The sequence below is a fragment of the Chenopodium album genome, chromosome 8 (assembly GCF_948465745.1).
Source record: "Chenopodium album chromosome 8, dcCheAlbu1.1, whole genome shotgun sequence".
NCBI lineage: Eukaryota > Viridiplantae > Streptophyta > Magnoliopsida > Caryophyllales > Amaranthaceae > Chenopodium > Chenopodium album.
The window spans coordinates 72364726-72390690 of NC_137841.1; the positions used below are offsets into that span (position 1 = coordinate 72364726).

The 25965-nt window shown below is 31.8% G+C and overlaps 4 protein-coding genes across 4 annotated transcripts; 2 read left to right on the forward strand and 2 right to left on the reverse strand.

Annotated features, from left to right (window-relative positions):
* Positions 1–802: 802 nt before the first annotated feature.
* LOC145556560 (uncharacterized) lies at positions 803–2563 on the reverse strand. The gene has a single exon (XM_081618216.1). It carries the CDS (start codon positions 2200–2202, stop codon positions 1456–1458), a length of 747 nt encoding a protein of 248 aa, XP_081474342.1. The 5' UTR covers positions 2203–2563; the 3' UTR covers positions 803–1455.
* Positions 2564–6262: 3699 nt separating this feature from the next.
* On the forward strand, positions 6263–8952 carry LOC145642272 (uncharacterized). Its single transcript, XM_081693392.1, has 5 exons — positions 6263–6490; positions 7450–7618; positions 8169–8252; positions 8338–8541; positions 8661–8952. Exons 1-5 carry the CDS (start codon positions 6443–6445, stop codon positions 8747–8749), a joined length of 594 nt encoding a protein of 197 aa, XP_081549518.1. The 5' UTR covers positions 6263–6442; the 3' UTR covers positions 8750–8952.
* A 1575-nt stretch (positions 8953–10527) lies between these two features.
* LOC145556561 (uncharacterized) lies at positions 10528–14815 on the forward strand. Its single transcript, XM_081618217.1, has 10 exons — positions 10528–10893; positions 11789–11884; positions 12897–12981; positions 13181–13302; positions 13409–13433; positions 13526–13609; positions 13732–13761; positions 13836–13941; positions 14037–14138; positions 14534–14815. The coding sequence occupies exons 1-9, from the start codon at positions 10798–10800 to the stop codon at positions 14098–14100; spliced, it is 708 nt and encodes a 235-aa protein (XP_081474343.1). The 5' UTR covers positions 10528–10797; the 3' UTR covers positions 14101–14138; positions 14534–14815.
* A 983-nt stretch (positions 14816–15798) lies between these two features.
* On the reverse strand, positions 15799–20789 carry LOC145556563 (elongator complex protein 5-like). Its single transcript, XM_081618218.1, has 9 exons — positions 20539–20789; positions 20362–20454; positions 19516–19679; positions 19015–19061; positions 18160–18229; positions 16768–16976; positions 16588–16677; positions 16330–16405; positions 15799–16205 (listed from the first exon to the last, which is right to left on the reverse strand). Exons 1-9 carry the CDS (start codon positions 20703–20705, stop codon positions 16015–16017), a joined length of 1107 nt encoding a protein of 368 aa, XP_081474344.1. The 5' UTR covers positions 20706–20789; the 3' UTR covers positions 15799–16014.
* Between the last annotated feature and the right edge of the window lie 5176 nt (positions 20790–25965).

Here is a 25965-nt window from a genome sequence, read left to right on the forward strand (position 1 = left end):
ATTTGCACATCTAGATTTATGGTTATACTTGTATTTATTTTTGTTGCATGCGTAACAAAGTAAGGTTACCAAGGAAGAAGAAAAGAGATCAAATAGCTAGTTACTTAGATTAGAATATAGTTAGATTATAGACATTTCCCAAAGGAGCACGCATTCTTTACTGTTTTGTGCATAATGTGATGTAATGAGGGACCGATTATAATAGTATAGGAACTTAGAAAGATCGAGTTGGAAGATAGAGACAATCAATATATGCTAATTCATTTTCCTTAAAGTCATTATCTGATAATAAAGTCGGATGAAAAGAAGAAAGAAGTGAAGATCACTATATTATGCATGCCTTTCATTTTCTATCTTTCATGATGTGTTAAACAATGCAAACTATCTAGCTCTAGCTAAATAAATTCCTTGGACAAAGCAAGATTGTGATCAATTATATACTCTTATGTACGTTTATGGTAAGATCGCGTCAAGTGCATTAGGGCCATAACTGTATAATTGAAGGTTTATAACATTTAATTTCCATGACTGTTAGGTTATTTTCATGTAGTTCGACTAATTTAAGTTGATACTCCGCATTAGCTTATTTATACAATAATCAGATGAGATCAAATCATGATCTTGTCTTTTTATTTGGTTTAGTTTTAGTTACAAATATTTTATTTATGAAAAGTATATATTAATACGAATGTAATAACCTCTCATGTAATACTATATTTTTATTTTATGGATTAGTATTAAATACAAATAAGGTTAAAGTTTGGTCAAATTTGAAACTTGTATCAATAAATTTAGATCACATCGGAATACAAACTAAACATGGCCTTACACTAACTTTGAAATTGTTTATATACACCCGTAAAACATACTCGTACAGTCGTACTCAACCATTCACAATACACGACCAACTTAAAAACTGCAGTACAAGTGATCTTTTTACAAATACAGTAGTTGCACTTGCACAATGCACACTTGCACTTGTTAGTTGTTACTTTGTTACCTTTTAGGTCTCGTACCACAAAAACAAGAATTGACAAAAAAAAAAAAAAAGAAGAAGAAAAAAAAAAAAGGTTAGAAACAAACCAAAAAGATAAGAAAATCAAATAATTGTATTTTCTCCGATAAATGAAACAAACCCAAAAAAAAAAAAAAAGAAAAAAAAAAAAAAAAAAAAAAAAACTCCAACAATAGAAGCAAATTAGTTACCTGTCTTTTTATGCTTCATTCCATGTGGGATGTTCTTATATATCTTCACATCCCTAATCTCTATTTCTAACACCTAATCACATGCTATATAATTTAATTTTAACACCCATTTTACACCAACTAAATTTTGTAAAAAAAAATTAAATAAAAATCTAATTAAGAGAAATATCAAGCAACTCAGTCAACTAATCACAAAAAAAAAAAAAAAAAAAAAAAAAAAAAAAAAAAAAAAAAAAAAAACCTTGAAATTTATTTCTTCTTGCTTCTATCTTTGCCAGTAGAAAAAATAGAGCCAAACCCAAAAACCTTTCCAGTAGGAACATTAAGAACAGGACTAACATGAATTATACCAGAATTAAACGAAGACCCACCAAAATTCTTCTTCAATGGAGGTTTTTGATGATTACTGCAGCTTGAATTCTTCAAATTACTCTGTTTTTCTTCTTTCGAAATCAATGATCTTTTAGCACTTGTTGAAGAGCCTGTTGATTTACTTCTTGATAAAAGAGGTAAAGGACATAATCCTCTTTTATATATACTCCCACAATTCAAACTTTTACTTCTTTTGAATGTCCAAAATGTTGATTTGCTAGAATTGTTGTTGTTGTTGCTCTGTTTTTCCTCTGTTTCCTTTTCGCTTTCGCCGCCGTTGTTCAAAACAGAGGAGGGTGGCAATGGCGGCAAGAATGCTGAATACAACGACGAAGATGATGAAGAAGAAGATGGAGAGAATGATTTTGATTTTAAAATTGTGGGTATATTTTTTTTCTTGATTTGAATTGGAAGAATTATCCCATTTGCAAATAATTCATCAGCTAATGTAGGTTCTTGATCAGAGGATTTTCGAGTGACACAAAAGTCGAAATCGTAATCAAGAAGAGATGATTTTAAGGGTTCAATTGGAACAATTTCTGAGTTCTTAAGATCATGAGAGAATGAAATTCTAGGACTCATTCCTCTACTTGAAGGGCTTTCTGTATATAATTCAACCGCCATTTTTAAATTTTTGTTTTTGGTGATGAAGAAAAACAGGGGATTATGTTTGAATAAGGTTTTTTATGGCTAAAAAATGGAATTTTTTGATATTTGAATTTTTTCTAAGTTTTTGAATTGTATTGGAAAATGTGTTAGTTGGGAAGCAAGAAGATTGGCTATTACCAAGAGTCTAAGGAAGACTTGGACTTTGTAAAATAAATGAAGACTTGGATTTTTTTTATAGGAGAAGTTAATGACTAGCACGAATAAAGAGAGAAAGTGTTGAAGGAGTTGGTGAAATGAAGATGATTATTGGCTAATAATTTCATTTTTGGTATGAGTAAGGTTTGATTATAGGTGAAGCAAGTGGGGCATACTAGTTGTGGATTTGTGATATAGAGGTAATTTGTATCGAGTCTTATTTGAAAATAAATATGGAAAATGTTATACATAGTCCTTGAGGGTCATATAAGCATTAAATTTATACTTAAAAATTGAAAAAAATTAAGAAATCATCAAAATAAAAACACTAATAACACTGATTTACGCGTGTTTTTGTAATGAATTCCTAATTTTATACAATTTCCAAGAGTATAATTAATGCTTATATATAACCCTTAAAGCTACATATAACATTATCCAATAATTATATGTACCCAGGTATATGGTTCATTATAGGGTAATTTTTTTTTGCTCATTTGATGATTAAATGAGCAATAATCAACAAAATGAACAAATAGTATCATGGGTGTATATAATAATCTCTCGAGTCTTATTCTTAGTGATTTATAACTTTGGCGAAACTTGATCTAATTTTATAGAATTCTTGTTAAAGACGGGCTGATGAGTTTGATTTGTTGTACATATTAGTTTAACAAAAAAAAAAATTAAAAAAAAAAAAATTGTGAACCTAAACTGTTAAATGGGTTAGCCAATTATAATTATTATTAGAATGTTTGATAGAGCACTTATTTTTAATAAAATGTCCATTCTATCTTTTCTTAAGCTAATCTTTAGAAAATAAAAGTTGAAGCAAGTAGGGATGAATTTTGCACAAATGGGCCATGCATAGTGATTTGCGAAAAATGAGTTTCATTAAGTACAACAACTTACAAACAATTTCAATCAAAATCTCGATCCCTTAATCCAACATATAAATACAAGTTGATTTTTCAAACTCATTTACTAATCTAGTTGAGAGGTGAGCTCCAAGACTTTTTTGGCTCTTTTATGTTGTCAACAACTTGATCATTAATGCACTTTACGTGTATTATAAGTATAATGATTTGTTTAAGCGTTGGTACGCATTGACCCCTATTTTCTTCCACTTATTTAAATACAATTATACGAGTACTTGATATTCATGTTTTACATTAATCAGTAGAAATCAATAGATTTTAAAACAAATACTCCGTATAATAAATAATTACGTCGTAAAATAATTTTAGGTCATCAGATTTAAGCTAAAGGGAAAACAATGTTTACTTCTAAATTAAGCCCAAAAAAAGGAGTTCTGTAAGTTAATATAGTTTTTTTTTTTTTTTGAAAGATTAGAAAATCAAACTTGAGGCAACTAATAAGAGGAGCGCATATAACGTTAGTAACAATAAATGAAGACTTGAAATGAATGTGATGTCGGTGAATCTTTCATAATTTTACCGTCAAAAATATAAATGTGAAGGCTTGACTAATTTCCTGCCTTGTACGTTACTAAAGTACTAATCTGCCATATCTTCATGTATGAATTATGAACATGGAGTTGTGGAGCCATGGAGTTACTAGAAGAATCAATAAAAAGACGAAGAAGATAATTGCACCACTAAACAGTATTTCGACAAAAGAAATCGTTTTCATTTTCAGTTTTTTGTGCGGAAAGAACCCTTAACCCAAAGACAGTGATGTAGATATGATTTGCAAATATTTAAGATATTTTAATTTTTCAAGTAAAGAAGTTTGCAATTTAACGTCGTTAATCAATTAATAAAAAATAAATAAATAAACAATCTCTTGTAATATGTTTCTATAGTTCTCTATAGAAAATATACGAGGGTTTAAAAGAGTTGTGTTTAAATTAGAGTTTATCAATAAGTTGACCCTAAACAAACCTAGTCCACAATTTCAAGCTTGAGTCGAGGATAGATTAGCTTGAATTTTTTTAGTACTTCGTATTATATATGGGACAACCAATCTAATTCAAGCCACAATCAAGTTGAGCCTTTTTTGTCGCCTATAGCTGATTTTAACACTTTTTTTTTTTTTTTTTTTTACAGTATTTAAGAAAAGTAGGGTTCATATGATTTAACACATATTAAAATGAGGTGAGAGGCTTTTAGAAGTATAATTTAGGGCATGTTCTCTTACGTTGAAATTCAGTTCAGTTTAGTTCAGTTCAGCTCAGCTCCTAATTTCCTTCTCTTATAAAATATTAATTTCAGTCCAGTTCAGTTCAACTCAGTTCAATTCATTTCAGTTCAGCTCAGCTCAGCTCAATTTAGTTCAGTTGAGTTCAGTTGAGTTCAGTCAATGAGAACATGCCCTTAGTGGACCATGTGATTAAAATGAGAGAAATAGTAAAATTTTGCCCATAAAATAACTTTTCAAGTATAGCGTATTGTAAGTATTATGACATTTCCATTTTAAATAAATATTGCAAGTATTAAAAATGGATGAAGCATATACACTTCCAAGTATCTTGTGACGTATTAATAGCAACAGTAATTAGGAACTCACGATCAACATCCGGCTATGTTTAGGGCAAAATTTTTGGATGTGATATGTGGCCTAATTCACATGTTGAACATATGATTGAAGTAATGAAAATGATCAAAAAGATAATTTTCAAAGAGGACATAATCTTAGTAATTTTGCTTATTGCTACACAAATATGATCCATGTATCACGAGATAGATAAAGAATTAAAAATCGACAAATTCTAATACAAGTACTAATATAAATAAACTCACATTATATTGTCAAGTTATCATGTCGGATCAACTTCGTATACAAGTCGGACCTGAGTTAGCCTGAATTACCCTACAAAGTGTACGATACATAAAAAGAGAGGCAAAACAAGTCCAAATAATCCGCTGGCAAAATTGATCGTTGTTGGTTATCTTTGTTTCACTCTTGTTAGGTTGTAATGTCAAATATAATTGTCAATCTCGACATAAAAGAGGAATCCACCAACTTTTGCAGAGTACAGCCATGAAAGTCCAAATTACTAAAAGCAAATTTTTTAATTCTTTTTTTTCATTTTTTGAAAAAAAAAAGGAATAAAAAGGGAAACTTTATTATCCGATTGTTACTCCCTATTTAGCTTTATATAATTGCCCGAACATGCCTCGTGATGTAGGGCCTAATTCGGATAATGGACTTTTCCTTAAGATCAATGTCCATCTGTTGGCCATTTGGCCCACTATTTTAATGGCCTATGATTTCGACAAAATGAAATAACCGATTACTTTATCCGTTTTATAATAATTGCAACAACAAAGTTTTTACATAGTTCTAAAAAGTTTATTGGTTAAGGATTTAGGGCCTATTCACATTTACCGAACTGAGCTGAGTTGAATTGAACTGAACCGATTGGAGTTGAACTGAACTGAACTGATTTGAGCTGAACTGAGCAGCTGAGCCGAAATAAACATTTTATGAGAGATGGAAATTAGGAGCTGAACTGAACTGAGCTGAAATGAATATTTTATGAGAGATGGAAATTAAGAGCTAAACTGAACTGAATTGATTGGAGCTGAGCTGAACTGAGCTGAGCTGAACTGAACTGAACTGAAAAAAATCGTATGAAAACAGGCCCTAGGTACCCCTTACCCAAGTAACTCCGACCACACAAAAACACCGTTTTTATAATATAAAATATAATTAGTGAAAATATATTTAGTTTTTAGTTAGAGAGCTAAATAATAAAATAGTTATTCATCCATATCAAATTAGAAAGAAAGTGTTGTAACAAGTTAATACTCCGTATAAAATATGAGTAAAAAATGTTTAAGTGTTACAAATAAAAACGAAGGTAAAAGAATAGTATTGCGATAATTACAAAATTCCTTGTTTAAGTCCTACGAGGCTACGAGTTTTCCGTGGTTTTGGTGCGTTTCATTTTACACCACAAACATGTTGGCTGTTCTAAGTTCACTCGACTATTGTATAGTTACAGCTTTATCAGCATTCATTTTTCGATTTCTATCACAAATACAACATCAAAGATCAAACACATAGTTTCTGTAATTGTGCTTATTGTTTGTCAATGGCATCTTTTCTGACTTCATCTCCCACTTTTTCACTTCCTAATAAGGTAATAATACTCTAATCTAAACTCATAATATTTTTTTATTTTTTATTTTTTGCGTTAATTCAGTGTTTTTTGTGCATATGTTTGTTGATTTCTTGCGATTTTTAGAAGAATTGATCAATTAAATTTTTTGGGTTTTTAAAGTTTCTTTTAATTTTTATCTAGTTGCTGAAAATTTATAAGCTTGAAATTATATTATAAACCCTAATTGATGAATCCAATTGTTCCAATTATGTATGATTGCTTGGTTGGGTTTAGTGATTGTGATAGTCTAATTTCTGGGTTTACTCATGTTTATGAATATTGTTGTGGAATTATTTGCTACTGGGAAGGTTTTTCAGAATTTGAATGATTAAGTTTATTCAGGAATCAGGATTTAATTTCCAGAATCAATGGTTGTAATCTTATCAGTGATAGTTGATAGATATTATATTTATGGTAATATTTGTCGCAGATTACTAGATTAGAATAGTTATTTTGGAAATTATACTAGTGAAACAAACTTTGGCCTAACACCAAACTTTAAACCTTGGCAACTTTAGAGAATTAGTAGTATGATTATCGTTCGAGTTTGGAAAACATCTTAGAAGTCATCCCATATCAATTTAATCCAACTAGCACGTCAAATTTCCGGGTTTTCCATGCTATCAAAGTTGCCAAGTTTGGATTCCCAAGCTGAATTTGACTAGTGTAGATTGGCATTTATGATTCATCACAAATGCGCAATTGATCTTAGATATTTCAAAACCAAGCAAGGGAAGAGTTAAGAATGATTAAATTCAAAATGATTTCCTGTGATTTTTCCTACCTTTAATGTACAAATGTTGTCCATAAAGGATTGTAACTGTTTATGAGAAAAATGTTTTCATTTATGGATCTGTCTAATGATGGTTCGGCTTTTCTGAGGAATTAAAACTACCTCTTGGTGTTTATTTGCTTATTGTTGATTTTCTCCATATCAGATTATATATCACGGTGAGAAAATTCCACTCACTACCTTATCTGTATCAACCTCAAGCCCATCTATCGTAAGAAGGGGAAGAGGCTATGGGAAATGTTCAGTATCAAGAGCTACTTCAATTGAAAATGATGTTATTCAAAAGGATGCTCATGGGGTTGATAAAAAGGATGGTATGTCTTCCTACTAGCATGCACAGAAAGTTGAATATATACAATAGAGTCCTGAAGGTGTTGTTAAATACAAGTATAAGCATGCAGGCACATAAGGCTGAAAAAGTGTAGTTTCAAAGTTTATCAGACACTACATTCAAAATTATGTTCTTTATCCTTTTCTTTCATGATTTTATCTTGAAAATGTGTGCTTCTTACAAAGTAAGTACAGAGAATAAGACCATAGGTTTGAATTTTGCGGTTACTTATTCAGTAAAGTTCATGATAGCTCTAGCCTGTTAAACCTCAATATAACGGAATTGTGCTTGATTCTTCTTTGTTATTCTTTTCCCCTTTGGGTGATAAGGAAGCGAATTGGTACTTCCCCATTATCATTTCTTTCAAAACTTTGTTTGTCTATCAACAAATAATTTCCTTTGCTTCAAACTGTGTCATAAACTGATGAAGCGCTTTGTAAATCAAATCGAATCGCCTCTGGTTGCGTAGTTTCTTAAACAGTTTTCTTTGTTGGTGTTGCCTCATCTGTACTGAGTTTGAGCTATTGATACAGATTTTGGAGTAGTTGGCATGCACCATGTTGGCATTCTTTGTGAAAACCTTGAAAGATCACTCGATTTTTACCAGAACATACTAGGTATGTATACTTACTATGTTTCCAAGGACACATTTTTTATGTCTCATTTTCATTTCAATGCTTAAATACACCCATATCTTGGCAGGTCTGGAGATAAATGAGGCTAGGCCACATGACAAGCTCCCCTATAGGGGTGCATGGTTGTGGGTTGGCTCAGAGATGATTCATTTGATGGAGCTTCCAAATCCTGACCCATCAACTGGGAGGCCTGAACATGGTGGTCGTGATCGTCATACTTGTATTGCTATTCGGGATGTGTCTAAGCTTAAGGATATCCTCGACCGAGCAGGTAGATATATATTTTTCCTTTTGGTTCAGGAATGAACTGCTTAAGTAATGATTTAGACTTTTAGCCTCTGCCATGATCAAGGGAAATAATTTTACTAATTGTAACTGGCACTCTGGCAGGTATACCATATACCCTCAGTCGATCTGGAAGACCTGCAATTTTTACTAGAGATCCAGACACCAATGCATTAGAATTTACGCAAGTCTAATTGTGCATTATACATAATTTTCTGTTTTGATTCCTCGATATATAGGTTGTACATAATGTCAAACGAACAGTTGTATTTAGAATACCTGGGTTTTCAAGTTTATATACTTGTATATGCCAGATTACATGGTACGAGTAATAATCATATGACTTCTTTGCATGAATTTGTATGTAATTTTGCAAATAAAAATTACTATTTATTTATTTTCTTTCTTTTTAAAAAAAATTAAGAAAGAAAGAAAAGGGAAACTTTATTATCCGATTGTTATTCTCTATGTATCTTTACATAGTTGCCCGAACATGTCTCATGTTGTAGGGCCTAATTAGGATAATGGACTTTTCCTTAAGATCAATGTCCACCTGTTGGCCGTTTGGCCCACTTTCTTAATGGCCCATGATTTCGACAAAATGAAGTAACCTCAAGTGTCTATATGCTGATTTGATCATCTCATCAAAACCCTCTGCCCTAATTATTTGCCGATTGTCCATTTTCTGATATAAGACGGAAAAGTGGTGAGATCTAATGTAGTTTTTTTTGTGAGAGTAAAGTTACGGTCTTCATAAAAGAGTATGAGATTCAAGAAAAACACAAGATATTTCTACGTTTAACCACAAATGTTTCTACGTTCAAGCACAAGTATAAAGTTGTTGTCGATGGTGATAGATCTTGCATTATATCATTATTTTTATCCCATTACTATGCTTCAAAAAAATATTATCCCATTACTATACAGCATCAATATTATAGCTTGTTGTAATTGTTTTATTTTATAAGCCATTATTGCCTTATTGGTTAGGTTTTCAAAAAAGCTTTTTCATTTTTTGGTCGTATATATATAATGATTTTTTTTTTTTTGAATTCATATATGTTGTGCAATAGCGAGAAATTGGCTAGACTTGAACTTTAGTGCGAGTATGATAGCCATAAATCTCGCAATATTTGTGGATGACTTGTGCAATAATAGAAATATTAAATGGTTGGAGTTACACTTGATTTACAAATCGAGGACTAGAGTTGTTGCTTCATAAATCTAATGTTCTAGTAACAATCATTGTCAAATTTGTTATAATTATCAATCATGATATCATATTCATATCTATGGACCTTTTTTTAAGTAGGTGTGACAAGACTCTTATCTTGGGGGCTTGGGGCCTCATTACCTTCATCACCATATCAACAATCTAGGTGTCTCATCAATTCATAACCTCATAAGCCCCAAAGACAACTTGAGTGCTTAAAAAAAATCCACTTTGATTCGTATCTATCAATTTAGCTCGTTATAGACACATATGTCGTCATTTTGAGTATCATTGTGAACCTTTTTTTTTTTATGACAGACTAATAAACATCTTTAATTCTAAAATAAGTTTTTAGGACTTTTGGATGCACCATTAATAATTACTTGATATATTGACACTGAAAATCTCAAAAAAATGGTTCAATTTCATGAAATATAATCTTCCATTTAGTTTCTGATGATCATTTTCAAATCTGACAAGATTTTATTGACATAACCAAACTCAATCATGTGTTACGGAGTATTATTATTTTTTTGAAAAAAAAAAACCCAACAAAATATGAAAGATTAAATTATGAACAAGGGAAATCTATTCAAAAAAAAAAAAAGGAAATCATGTGAATACATTAATTGAATTCATTTGAAAGAATTGACTGAAAACTGAATGACATTTTGGAATTCGAAGCCCAAATTAATAAATTCAATGAGTTTCATACAGAAAGAGCCAACTAGGCTTACCTTTCTTGAGAAGTTGGTACCTGACGCGGTTAATAACAGGTCAAATTCAACATCTAAACAAATTCTCTAACTGCAAATTTGATTTATCCACTGTCTTTTTTTGTTTCTTCCAGATTAATTAATTAAAATAATAAATTTCAAATTCAAAAAAATTCTGAAACGTAATTGGCCTTTCTGGGTTTGACCTTTTCCACCAAACACAAAGCAAGAAGAAAGCAAAGTTTAAAGCTTTTTCTTCATTTTTGCTAATTTTTTTGAAGTTTTAGAGAGAGAAATTTGTAGAGAGAGAAAGATGAATCAACCAAATTGGGAGCTAAAGGGTTGCTGTAATCATGATCAAAGAAATTTTATGATCACCATTGGCATCTTCACAGTTGTTATTCTTGCGGTTTGTTTCTTTTTACTGATACCCTTTAATTTTCTTGATAATTTTTCATGAAACCCAGAAAATAAAGTTTATAACTTTCCCTTTAATATTTTTGATTGTGCATTTTTATGCAACTTTGAATCTTGGATTTTATCAGTAATGTACTTTCTGGGTTTTTATAGGTTACCAAGATCCCAATTTTACTAATTATCCACTTGAATTTACTCTTAATTATTGTAGATTTGTAGAAGAACTATTTGATATCATAGGGTAATAAAAAAAATTCATAGATTTTGATCAAATTTTGCACTTTAAGCTTGCAGTTTAAGGGAATTACTTGAAAATACATAATTGGTAGAGTAAGGTTTGATTTACAGGAAATTTTAGTTGTTAAGTTTGCAATTTTAGTGTTGATGATACTTAATTTAAGTATTAAACTGTTCCGAGGTACACAATTTGGAGTTTGTGTTGTTAATTATAGTGTTACTTACTCAAATTACTATGAGAATTTTTCATAGTTTTAGTATAAGCCTTATTCACTCAATCATTGGTACCCTGCAATCCTGCATTAGGGTTTCTTCTATTACTTCTAATTGCTGATTCGAACTCAGTAGCTGATAGTGGATAGTGATGCCAGGATTGCCAACATTGCTCAAATGGCTATAAAGTATAAACATGAAATTGAGCAAGGGCATTGGGGCAGTTAACTACTTATGTAGCTAAGGTCAACATGTCTTAGCTGAAGTGTTGAACTACCTGAAAGTTTGCTAGGATAGTTGAACAATATATATAACTGCTTGAATATCTTTAATCTTTATTGTTTAGACTTGTATGATCTTATTATACTCGACGTGTTAGTTGAATTTTATGACTTGATTAATCTGCTGAGTGACATACTTTCTCTCTTGATTGACAGCTATGGAGGACATTTTTGCTGACACCATTTAAGCTCATTACCGTCTTTCTGCATGAAGTCAGTCATGCTATAGCATGTTTACTTACATGTGGTTCGGTAAGTTATTCTCTGCTTTCTTTTTGCAATTTTATTCACCAGTTTTTTTTAGGTAGAGGATAGACAGGATAACCGTGACACTCAGCTAAGCCCCTGTGCCTCCTCCAAATTATTACTCAGATTAGCTAATTACTTTTGCGTTACAAAGACTAAATTGCAGAAAGTTATGTCTGGAGCCATTTCTTATGAATTAGCCAATCATCTCATTAGGTCAAGTTCATGAAATGGATCAGGAATGTCCCTAAAACAATCAGAAAACAAGGTGGAAAAAAAAGTAAATGTTGGAAACCATCTTTTTTTAGGAGGCACATCTCCCCCCCCCCCCCTCCCCCCTCTCCTCCTCTCTATTCCCGAGGCATTAAAATTTTCATGAAATGAGAACGAGTCAAGTTCCATGCACTTGAATATGTCGATATCAAGTCAGAGGCATTTGTTTCAACTCTAGAGAACAAGCCAACCCAACAGTTAACTGTATTTATTGTCATAATGAACATAAAACAAGCTTAAACTGAAGTCTCTATGGTTCTAGCTTACCTACACAGATCTTAGAGATTTTCCTAGCACGAGTACTTGAGTAGATAGTGTGAAATTAAGATATGAGATTTAGCAACATGCACACAAACAGAACTCCTTAGGCAATAGCGTTTGAAATTATATTACAGATTGAACAGCATGCACTTTTAAGAAAAAATGTTAATCAACTGTAATATATGCAGTTCAATAATTGCTGCCCTATTTTGAACCATAATACTTCACCTGTGTCTTTGTGCCTAAGCAGCTTAATGCTTAGATTATAGCTTCCATCCCATGTAGTTTATAGACAGTATTCTGACTGAATTTTGAGCCAGGTTTAATAAAATTATGCTGAACTATACAATGGAATTTGTTTTAAATTTTCTATTACAATTCCATGTTACTAAGAGAATGTAAACTCGTGAAATTATCGATCAAAGGTACTGCAGGTCAATTCCTGATTAATGATTATGGTCTCTTGTTCTATGCTGATATCTAGGTGGAGGGAATCGAGGTTCATGCAAATGAGGGAGGTTTGACACGAACACGTGGCGGTGCATATTGGCTGATCTTACCTGCTGGATGTAATTTCCTGTCTAAAAGTTTTATTTAATGCCATGTATATTTTTTTCCTGCTTCTTGATCAATCTAACCTATATATGAGGATTCTTGCTTTTATATTATGCTTCAAGCTCACCTTTTACTTCTTGATCTGCTTATTTAGAGCTTAATCTTATCATATCGTTTGGGCACTCACACATTTAATGCATCTTACACATTTAGATCTCGGCTCTTCATTCTGGGGAATGCTTTTGGTACTTGCCTCCACAAATCTTCTTACAGCAAGAATTGCTGCTGGCTGTCTTGGTGTAGCACTGATCGTCGTGCTCTTCATTGCACAAAATGTAAGGGATTTATGATTGATTTTACATCATGGTACCATCATTTAGCTCCATTTTTTGTCTTAGATAGATCTGACTTTTTTTTTAAAATTTGCTTGGTAACAAACAGTGGACACTTCGAGGACTTTGTATTGGTGAGTCTATGTACTAAATCTAATACTCGGATTTTCTTTCTAATGATTATCTGTTGTATTAATTTACATGATACTTGATGATGACAATACAGGATTTATTGTTTTTCTTGCTGTAATTTGGATCTTGCAAGAAAAAACAGATATACATATCCTTCGGTATGTCATCCTTTTTATTGGTATGTGCTTACAATCCTCTTTTTCCATTTGAGTATATGTACATGTTAGCACTATCTTTAATTTCATAAAATCTCAACAGGATTTTGCATCAGTCACTAAAAAGCATGTTTCATTTTTGCAGGGGTGATGAACAGTTTATTCTCAGTTTATGGTAAACTCATTTATCCTTTTCCAGAAATCTCTACTTGCATGATTTAAAGTTCTGAATTTTATGCTATGATGTAGATATCTATGATGATCTAATATCTCGAAGAGTAAACTCTAGTGACGCTGAGAAATTTGCTGAGGTTTGCCCTTGCCCATGCAATGGGTTTGCATGGGGGTTCATTTGGTGAGTTTTTGGAAAGACATAAATGCAATCACACCTCTGTTTTTTCGAGTTTGACAATAATTTTTTTTTTCTCCATCTTGAATATTTTCTTGCAGGGGAATTATATCCTTTGCATGTCTCTGTGGAGCCATGTATTTGGGCCTTGTCATCCTGTCATGACCTTGAGTAACAATGCTTCTCTGAACATACTTTCCAAGGTGCATTTCATTGCCTGAACTACAGTTAAAACCGACTTTTGTTGCAAATTGATGAATGGCAATTGTAGTAACTAATAAACGAGGAAATTTCTATAATGACTGCTCTAATGCATGCTATATGGTAATGCAACTCTATTCCCACTTATAAGTGGCATTGAGTGGTAATGAAAATTTACAAATTAAAACATACTTAGGGATGGATCTGCATTACTATAGACTTCTAATTTTTTAGACTTTCTTTACAAAATTACAGTGTATGGGAAATTTGCAATTACCATCAGTTATTACCACCAACTAAACAGACTTTCTCATAATGTGTTAGTAGTCTCCTACTTGGTGGTCACAGGATGATTTTATTGACATTTGACAGCAATGATTGGCCCTTGTTTATGCAGAATTTTGCATCATTGCGCTCTGGGATTGAATTTCTAGTTTCAGCTGACATCGTGGATGAACAGAATTTCTTCATTCTTTCGCCGTAATTTTTGCTATCTACATACCAAGGGTGGCTTGTACATTTAGACAGAAATGAACCTATTGTTGTAGACAATCTAGACATACTACTGACCATGGAAAACAATTTATTGGAGTTATTTTTTCTACTACTCAATAGCACTTTGTATATTTGAGATGTTTCTGATGCATTGGTGTTGCCAAATGACTACAACTTTTACTGATGACTACTGCTGGCATTACTGCTGTGTCAAACACATTTTATCACAGCAACAGCTTCATGCTGCTACTAACTGAAGCGAAGGTTGTATCAATGCGCTATGGAGATGGATTTCAGAGTTTATCGACTCCACTCCCTCACACACTTATACATAGTACGATTAGTATTTTTTTTTTTAACAACACACGCGCACAACCCCAACCTGTCCAATTATCCTCCCTACATGGCAAACACCATTGCAAAAGGTTGTATAATCATTGCGAGCACGGATGACAGGATGATATCAACCACGATACCATTGGCGGCCTTGATCCTCAAGGAGCAAAGACCATAACTAAACCCGTGAAGGTCCTTCCGTAGTCTGTACCCATCAAAGCCCGAAGGCCATAAAAGACGGCATAAACATGAAAGCATTTCATGAAGTTGAGTGAAAACCTTTCCTGAGTTGAGTTAACTAATCAAATTCCATAATTCCCCAGAGTTCCGAATATTCTATTCACATATACCATGTTCTGAAGTACTTGTATAATTTAAGTGAAGTAAACACGAAAGTTGTTTTTCATTAGACGGATGTTCCTATAATTCCGCTCTAAACTTGAAATTTTTTTAATCAACTTATAATTTATTGTTGCTTTTACTTTCTTTAGATTTTGTGGAAAGTCAACTAATACAAGTTCTCTTATGAATAAAGGTGTATAATATATAGTTATACGGTACCATGCAAATATTCTAGAGTGCAAATTAAGTAACTTCAGAAATAAATGTTCCAAGTTATAAATTGTCAAGAGTTTTTTATTGTCTTAATATAAAGCTTTCCCTTTATGACTTTATTACAAATTTTAAATTTACAATATGAACTAAATATATGTAGTGAATGAACGTAAGATTCAATGAAGTGTCAAAAAAAATAATACGAGTACAAAAAAAAAAAGGGAGACAAATTCGCACGATATGCTGCACGTTTAGAGAGTTTCATTCTTCAGCTGGTTTTTTCTTCCTGGTATTCTACATTTGAATTTTGACTTGGAATATTTCTTAATTTTAAATATATAATCCACATTAAATTCTAAGTAATTAAAATGGTACAATTGCTAAGATTATGAGCTAACTCTTTTTTACTGTAAAGACAAGCAAGTCATGCCAGGTTACAAAATTTAGCCTTCAGAAATTCATGCAAGGCTCAATATTTTTTACAGAACAAAGCTATATATCTAAGTCGTCATCAGGATCCTCGTCAGAGTCTGGTCTTTCATCATCTGAATCACGGAGATAGACTATCTCACCTCTTGAAGAATTTTCAGTAACTCCAGTTTTCTCAGCTTCGGTTGCCATCCCATTTTGCGATTCCATGAGAGATCGACGGCCATCATAAATTTGGTTAGCTTTATCTGTTTCTGGAGAAGTAACAACAAAAGACATCATCAAATGTCACAGATACCATAATGAACAATATGGACTTGCAATATAAAAAAAGCTCAGATAACCAAAACAGCCTCTTGCACTTGGATGCATCAGTACCTTGGTGTTCAAAAGGAAGAACTACTTTTGAACGATCAATTTGCTCTTTCTCTGACAGATCTAGATTAAATTGCACCTGCATAAATTAAAATTGAATTAGGCAAAATCTATGTTCAACCAAGAATGTTAGTCTACTCAGATTAGTCCAAATAAGGACCAATAAGTTCAATCAAGTCCTGGTGAATTAGATAATAGCGGTTTTCTGCAGTCTTTGTGACATGGAAAACGTGGAGTGTAGGAAGAAATAATTCTACTAACCTTTGGTACTAGTGTCTGTGCCATTGACTCCTCTTCGGAAGAAATTGACTTGAAAGTAATTCCTGTTTGCTCAACATGAAATTCTTCAGACTGAACAAAGTGAAATGTATAAGCAAAAGGAGATCTGGACCACTGAATCCTGTAATGATATGAGTAGCATTTATCTTAGGAAAAGAATACCATCAATCTAACTCTTCCATTTCTGCGCTTTAGGCGCACCCTCAACTTCGCTTTCCTAAGATTCTGCTCAAGCAGGCCTTGTTGTCCATTTTTTAGTTGAGTCGAGCCTTCCACACTAGCCACAATAGAAGACATATACTCAAGAGCAGCAATTGTACTTGTGTCATGAATATCTGAATGCAACAGCCAAAAGGTACTGGAAACTTGTCCTACAACATCACAGATATGGCAATAAGAAGGGTCATATAGCATACTCCACAGAAGATCATGATCTATGAACTTAGTGATTGCAATGAGATCATTGGTATAACCAGCTTAAAAGACTTATCACTCTTCAAAACGACAGGAATTCACTCTAACAGTAGGAAAATTGGACTATAAGCTGTCCAACATCTAGAGCGGTTAACTGTGTGCTTCACTGATCTGCTCGACGCCAAATAATAGAACTAAAATGAGAGGTAAAAGAGAAAATCCCATATCCAATTAGTACAGTAGCAACTATTCATGGACAAAACATTGCTGGAGTAGAGTAAGTTCAAAGAATTACAGAAATTAGCAACAAACAAGAATGTACAAATAGATTATACATGGAAAATAAATTTCCATGGCCATAATAGTAATGGAATTATGGAAAATCAAAGCATGATGGCAACACAAGATCGTGCAAAAAAATTTGATAAACCTAGCTGTTAGCTTGTACTGACCAAACTAATAACCCTAGGACCCCACAATTAACATAATGTTTCCAATCATAGCCATGAAACAACAGTGTTGGACTGAGTTATTCTGTAAAGGAAGTCCTCTTCCAATATCGTAGACATGTTGTACTTTCTTTCTCTGTGCAGAGAAAATCATATCATAATGCAACCATGGAATAGTCATATTCCAAGGATAAGACTGATGACCATCTAATCATGCTTTTTAAACAAGGATTGAAGAATGAGATATAAGGATTTCAGCAATACATAAGAAACCCCAATCTTTTGAGGGTTTGAACAAGTGCAGAATCAACAAAAATACCCAAACTAGCAAAATTTGGGGTGGGAGAATATATATGTTCATAGACCCCATAGTTCCAAATGGAATCCAAGTAAGATGAAAAGTTGCTGAACATATGGCCCAATTAGCCAAAGGAGGCAGACAGACAAGTGATAGTATAATGATGAACAAGTACTGTTGCACACCTAGGTTAAGCCTGCTATTATCCAAACAATAAGCAAACATGTCTAAGGCTAGCTGCGATAAGGAAAAGGCAAAATGTAATTTCATAATACTCTCTCATTCTAAGAAAGCAATCATTGCATAACTTATTCTGTACACTGATTGACACATAGTTTAACATCTTACACATCATAAAGAAGCAAAATATTACATCTAGATGGAGAAACATACCATGACAGCGAATATTACTAAGAAGACTGGCAACAGATGACAATGGGACATCTCTTAGTAACTCAGTTACCTGGAAAAATATTTAATTAACTGTTAGAAAGAAGACAATATGAAGAAACTTTTCAAACACTACAGATTATAATATGATGCATTATACAAGACCGAGTCAAATTAACCCCCCCCCCCCAAAAAAAAAAAAAGGCAGGAAAAAACAGAAGACAAATTTTCACATAATATGTTGTATGAGTGATGAATGGGAGGCTGTTTGCATAGAGCACATCAGATATTTGGAGCCTTTTGGAAGTTATATCACTTTGACCAGTTGTGTTTCGTATTACTCAAGCATAAACTGACACTGAAACCATACATTTAGGTTGAAGCGTTAAAAAACCACAACTTCAGCTTATAGATAGATATGAATACAATCAAGAAAATATATTATGCCAAGCCCTGCCAAAAAAGTTTTCACATCACAGACATAATAAATTATCAAGAAACATAGTTATATATTTACATGTGTTTGTATGAACAGTGAATATTTCAATCCAGTGCTTGCCAAAATAATTTATTGCTATAAGCAACTTAAATTCTTAAATCTAATGGGTCTGTTCTCACTCCTCCCATCATTTTGACTCAGACACCCGCCCACGACCACCCCACCACCCACTACCCCCCCCCCCCCCCCCCAAAAAAAAAAAAAGAAAAGAAAGAAAGAAAACCTCAAATGCATTCATCATACTTGATTCTAGTCTACAAATCTCCAACATTACAATGTGAAAATCTACTGTACCAAAAAACAAACGTGCAATTTATCTAGTTTTTTAGGGAGGGGAGGACAGAAAAAAAATATATTACCGAGTCTATTGCTATGCAAAATCGATCCTTTCCTTGTCCAACAATTCCTGTGGCATAAACATGTAGAAAGTTACGGAGCGGTCTTTCATATTCACATTAATATCACTTGCCATACCATTTTTTTTTCCTTTAACCATAAAAGATAATCATCTCAAACATCATGGGATTTTATAATTTAACCAAAATTCTGAATTTCCAATAATTATGCTCTTTTCTCCAAAGTTAATCAATACTAGTTTTGATAGAAATGAGTTGAGTTCCTCATTAAGCAAAAAATAGTTTGAGGTAAGCAAAAGTTTAGCAACACAAAAAGTTAATTTGAGCCATAATAAGTTAAGTTAAGCAAAGCAAAGTGTTATTTTTTTCAGCAAAAATAACTTGGGGAGAGCAAAGCCTAAGGCATATCTCTAGCACTCACTTGTTTACGAACAATTGTCAACTACACTTAATCGATCTCAGCTTTATTAATATGAAAAATAAGAGCACAATACGAAGCTATACCTTTTCCCAACTCAAGAATCCCAGAAAGCAATTTTTCCAAATTTCTTACATCCCTGAAAACTGTCACCCCAAACGAAGAATCTGGAGAACTGCCAATCCGCCCATTTTCCTTAAGCCTATGCTTCCAACCAAGAGGATCTGTATAACAATCTAGTATCCGAACCCTACACAAGAATTTCCCAAAGTCAGAATATTCCACATCATAACCAAGATTAGACCTTGGCTTGTTAGTTTATATTTTGAACTGATTAGGTAAAACCATGAAAACAGATAATAAAACTAAGAAGACCTTGCAATTCAGAATACTACCATAATCAAAATAGGTGAATACATTGTAAAATATTCCCTGGTTGGAAATAATTGTCACATGTCACAACTCACAACTCCTCAATCACTCATAAGGATAGGCATGATATACAAGAAGAGCCTTCTATATGGTCGAACCACTCTCACGGTCTCACCACTCAACCAAGTCTTTCGCAAAATCCAATCATAAACCATCACTATCTAAGAAAAATTACTCCGTACAACTTTCTGATATGAACATCTGTAAGTAGTACTACTATATGCTATATTTTCAAATCAGCATATGTTTCTACTCTTCAACAAATCCAAATAATAACACAACCTCATTTCCTTAGCTTATTATCATGTAAATTTTTGAAAAAAATAAAAAGATAAAACTCTGGAATATAAGATAATTCAAATCCAAAGTATTGGAATTTCTCACCTACATTGAACCAAAACAACTACACCATTTAATCATCAATATCATCACTATTTAATATTAAATAAAGAAATATTAATTTCAAAATAAAACAAAAATGGAGGAAAGTAAATACATGCCATTTATCCAAAGAAACGCCATCGATTCCACTACTCTTCATCAAATCAATATAATACGACGGGCTTCGAGCAAATGCGACGATCACCAAACCTCTGCAAACAAACAAAACACAAAATCAATGCAAATTTCAAAAGAATGGAGAAAACAGGATGATACGGCGTCGTTAGGGTTGTAACCTGGATTGTGATTTTCCCGCCAAAATGAAGGAAGAAAGCTGAGAGAGAACGTAATCGAAGACATGAAAAGCTAGAGGAGAGAGAATGGAGTCTTTGATAGTGAGCGCTGGAGCTAATTCTCCTTCTAATGCTCCGTCTCGAAGAACTCTGCAGGTTGCTTCCGCCATTGTTGACGATGATGAAGCTCACTCTAAAACCCTAGATTTTGCAATTTGGGGTTTTGAGTTTTGACCTCTTTTCGATTTTGATTTTTGGTTGACGGTTGGTTGGTAATACCCCGCTGCCCGTACGTCGTCGTTTCGTGTGTGCGCTTTTTTTTTCCATCATATAATCAATTGTAAAGAATTACCCGTGACGCGGGGGAACTCACCTTATGGATTTTGAAGTCACTAAATTGAGGACATTGTTATGGGAATGGTCGGAAATGACTTTTAAGCTCGATTTTCAAGTTAAATAAGTTAAAATAACTGTAATTTAAGTAAAGAATTCATAAAAACACTTAACGTTTGAAAATAAAAGAAATTATAATATGAGTTTGAACTCATAGTGGTACATATATAAGCTATTAGACCTTTCAAATACGTTTTTGAACATCCTTCACTGATGAATGATAGAACATAATAAGTTTTTAATACTATGTATATTTGGCATATCAAATTTTGAAATTTATGTATTTGGTGAGTGAACACACAATGAAATAGAATCACCCATTATTATGAAGAGACGAATATTTGGTTGGCTTTGTCGCATTGACACAAATACACAATAAGTGAAAAAATTCACTTCCCACAAAATGAAAAAAGTTGTTAAGAACCTGTTTCGATTTATTGAAAACAACTGAACTGAATAAAGCTGAAGTAAATTATTTATGAGGGGAGGAATTTAGGAACTGAACTGAAGTTGATCGAATTGATTATAGCTTAACATAATAGACTCTAAGTTGCTTACATATAATCTCCTATGAGTAAAACTCTCCATGGGAATTCCATTTTCCTGTTGATAAGTGATAAACAAACAATTTTACTCACTTCTGTAAAAGTAAAACCCACAGTTTTATGATTTAAATGGAAGTGTAACTTACTACTTGCAACCAAAAGATTAGCTATTTTAGAACTGTGGACGACAAAATACATGCATCCAATAAAACAAAAATATCATTTAAAAAAAAAAGTTAGAGAATAACACGTGTCATTCTTGAATTAGTGTTTGGTACTCGTGTTATATTCTTGAATTAGTGTTTGGTATACGGAATTACGGAGTATAATTATCCCTAACCTTGTTAGGTAATCTCTCTTGTGCGTGGCGGCAGGCGGAGACAATCATGTGATCTCCATCAAACATGGGCCAATATTGTGAATTTAGTGATGTCATGATTTGCAAATTGCAATTGTAATGCAAAATTGTAGGAGAAATAAAGGGGACTACCACTTTACACTATAATAATGCATCCATAATTTACATTTAGCAAAAAGAAATTAATTAAAGTGCACACTTGACATTACAATTCACGTGATTTTGTAAAATTTAAATTAATTATACAACTATACGAAAAGAAAAAGGTCAACTCGTGTATATGTTATGTTATTGTACAATATATAATCATAATAATTATATGATGTGATATTTTAAAATTATTAAAAAAAAAAAAAAAAAGAAGAGAAAAAAGCAAGATCCAAATAGTGAAAATAATAGTGGTTGTGATCTCAAAATTGCGTTAGTTGTAAAGGTATAATCAATCAATAATTTCATGAACTCTTCTCACCTTATACCTGGGAAAAAAATTTCTAAGACTGTCGGTTACTATGTTACCTTCATTTTGACTAGTAACTATATTAAGAAAGGGATTATGTCAGAGATTTTAAGGTTTTGATGTTTCTAGTCCCTTAATTACTATTTGTGGTTAAATATAAAAGGAATTGATGTGTCTATTTAGTGAATGATTTATCCTTTGATTTTACAAAAGGATACGAAAATTGATAGTATACTTCTTGTGTAATGACTAATGAGCTAGCTTCTACCATAATATACACGGGCACAATATAAAAATTAAGCTAAATGTTTGCTTCATACTTGTATGTCTTTTTGTATATATATGTAGGTTCTACTCGTACATTATATGTTAAGATGATACATTTGTCTTTTAACGTACACATAATCATTTTTTCAGATCACTATTTCTTTATTTAATCTTATTAGAATGTGTATTAAAGTGCAATCAATAAAGAATGAAAAGAGTACATAGCATCCGAAACATGTTTAGATTAGGATAAATAGGATCGAATGACAAAATATAAGAATGTGATGGACCTGTCGTACATCTACTCTAAGCAACTATGATCATATATCAAGGTAAACAACAACAAATGGTACCTCTTTATATCAATGCATGTTACCAACTCATCATGATGATTTAGAATATTGTGTCATTGTCCTTTTAATATTTAAGCATTTATGTGGACTATTTCATAAATTAATAAGTGGGTCAAATGAGATTATTGGAGATCAGACATCATACCAAAAATATAAAATATTACTTTTTTTTTTTGAAAACATATAAAATATTACTTAATGATCTTTAAACTCATCAAGACCTCATTGAACTAGATATGCTAATTGTACTTTGAATGTAATTTAGGGTATCTAAACTAATTGATTACAATATATAAATCATATAAAAGACCTACTAAAAATCTTATACTACTTTCAAACATTCAAAGGGAAGAAGACACACTACCTTGATGTTGAAGACTAAAAGAGTGATTTATTGGAAGACATGGAATTTTGGTGTGATTTTGTTAGTAAAAAGGCAAGAGTCTCACGTGCATAGTAGTTTAAGAAAAGCATCCTTTTGTACCTTGGCAAATAAGCAAAATGTGATCACCTCTCTCTTCAATTCGATCTTTAGCCCTTTTTCTTCTCTTTCTCTTTTTCTTTCTCTTTTTCTTTTTTTTCAAGCTTAATTCCAATTTAATTTGGTCATTAGACAAGTTTATGATGTAATTGTAAAGCTTTTGTTTTAGTAACATATCTAGAACAACTTGTGAATCAAGGTATTAATACTATAAAAAAGATGGAAATGAAATTAATTAGCTAGGGGTTAACTTTAGTTATTATATCATTGGTAGGGCATCCACAATACTACAAAATGAAAATTAATAGAGAAAAGTTGATTAAATGAATATTTTTTAGACTTTGTTCTAATCGAATTACTATAATCGATTTTAGTAAAATCAATTTTAATTAGATCAACAAATAAATGATTTACATTCAAATCTATATCTATATCTATACTTAGTATTTATAAACACAAACCACAAATTTTTCAAATGACACATGGCATCACAATTCACAAGTCACTATTCACCCCATATGCCACATGTCATCTCCCTTAATATTTATGTTTAAGTCTTTATGCACTATACAATTTGCAAATTCAAGTAAGAAAATAAAGTGTTTCATTTCCACCATAATAAAATATTGTTTTAATTAATACACATTACATAAACATATAAATTATAAAAAAATTGTCTTTTCATCTCCTAGACTTTAAATATAATTTAAAATAATATGTCATTTTATATCCCACAATTTTCACGTATATATATTTAACTAAATTCATTCATCTTCTTTCACAGTTCTATCCACTCTTTTTTTTTTTCCTTTTTAAGTTTAGAAATAAAACAATCTTCCTACATATGAAAATAATTAACCCAACTAACAACCCGTGCATTGAACGGGCCAAAAAGCTAGTTAGTTTTAATTATTAAAACCATATCGATATAACTTTTTTTTTTTTTTTGACAAGCCATATCGATATAACTTAGTTGCAAATAAAGAACCTAGTTGTATATGAGCATTATCTTAACTTTCGATTAATTAGCACCAAAATATCAATTAATTTAAGGCCCTAATCAATAATCTATTCATCATATTTTCACTTATCTAAGGACGTACACTAAAACTTGCACATTAAGCATAATAGTGATGAGAAAGGATAATGTAGCAAATACGTACTGATGATAGAAATGTTATAATGACGTATAGAGAAACTTTTTAAAAAATTAGAAAAAAATGAGTGAGAATTGGGAAAACAATTGTATAAATTCTGGACCAGAAAAAGGGGGAAAAAAAAAATTGGAAAGTGATTGGGATGTAATTGGGGGGCTAGAGTTCATTCTCCATATACTTCTGAAGAAGAAAACCAGTAAAACCACACCCACGAATAATAGAAGTAATGTCTTTTTCATTGAAGTCAAAGTACTAATTGAATATTTATTTATTTAATTACTATTATGACTTTAATTTGTAAGTAATGGTAGATACAAATCTATATCTATACTTAGTATTTAAAAAGACAAACCACAAATCTATACTAAGCCACATGTCACCATAATCACTCATATGCCACATGTCACCTCTCTTAATCCTTTCTTTTTAAATTCCCATTTTAATATAAAAACAAAATATATAAATAATGTTTGAGTCTTTAATCTTTATGCATTCTAAAACTTACAAATTTAAGTAAGAACATTAAGTGTTTCATATTCAATATAGTAAATTAAAGTTAACTAATTAGCGTTCATTACATTAACAATAAAATAGTTTTTTCATCTCCTTAACTTAAATATAACTTAAACCAATGTGTCATTTCATGCCCTACAATATCTATGTATATATACCTAGCTAAATTCCACAACAACACCGACACTTTTCAAGAAAAATAACCTAAGTAACAAGCCGTGCATCGAACGGGTCAAAAGGCTAGTTTATATAATTTATTTTGACATATGCAAATTTATACAATTGAGACCCTTAATTAAACTTGTACAAAAAACACATAGACTCATACAAAATAAAAAATTAAACTTCGGAATACCACATTGCGTATGTAGTAGTTGATGAATCGTGAATGAAAGCCTTAACAGTGGTGAACTTTATTTAGAGTAAAATGATACATAAAACTTAAAATAAATTTAGTCGTCCATATTATTATTATTCAATTCTTTTTTTTTGAGGAAATTATTATTCAATTCTTAGTAACTCTTTACGCGAAAAATGTAAATAATTTTTTAGAACGAAAGAATAACATGGTAATTAATGAGTACTCTGTATTTTTTTTGGACATATGTTTATAAAATCTTAATTTAATCCGAAGTTCCTTTCCGAAAAGTAATGTTTCAAAATTAGCATAGTAACAATCAACAACTATGCATAATTGGAAAATGGAGATTGTAGTACCTTCATTTGTCAACATCTTTTCCATAACTATTTTGTTTTGATCTTCACAAACTTGTCATTCTACCCCATAACCCACGGCATACAAGATGTCGAAGTCATTATTGTATAACTTTTGCGTATCTTAATATATGTTTACTGATTTACAAACCACATAAATTCCAAGTTTTTTTCTTCATAATTTACATTGCA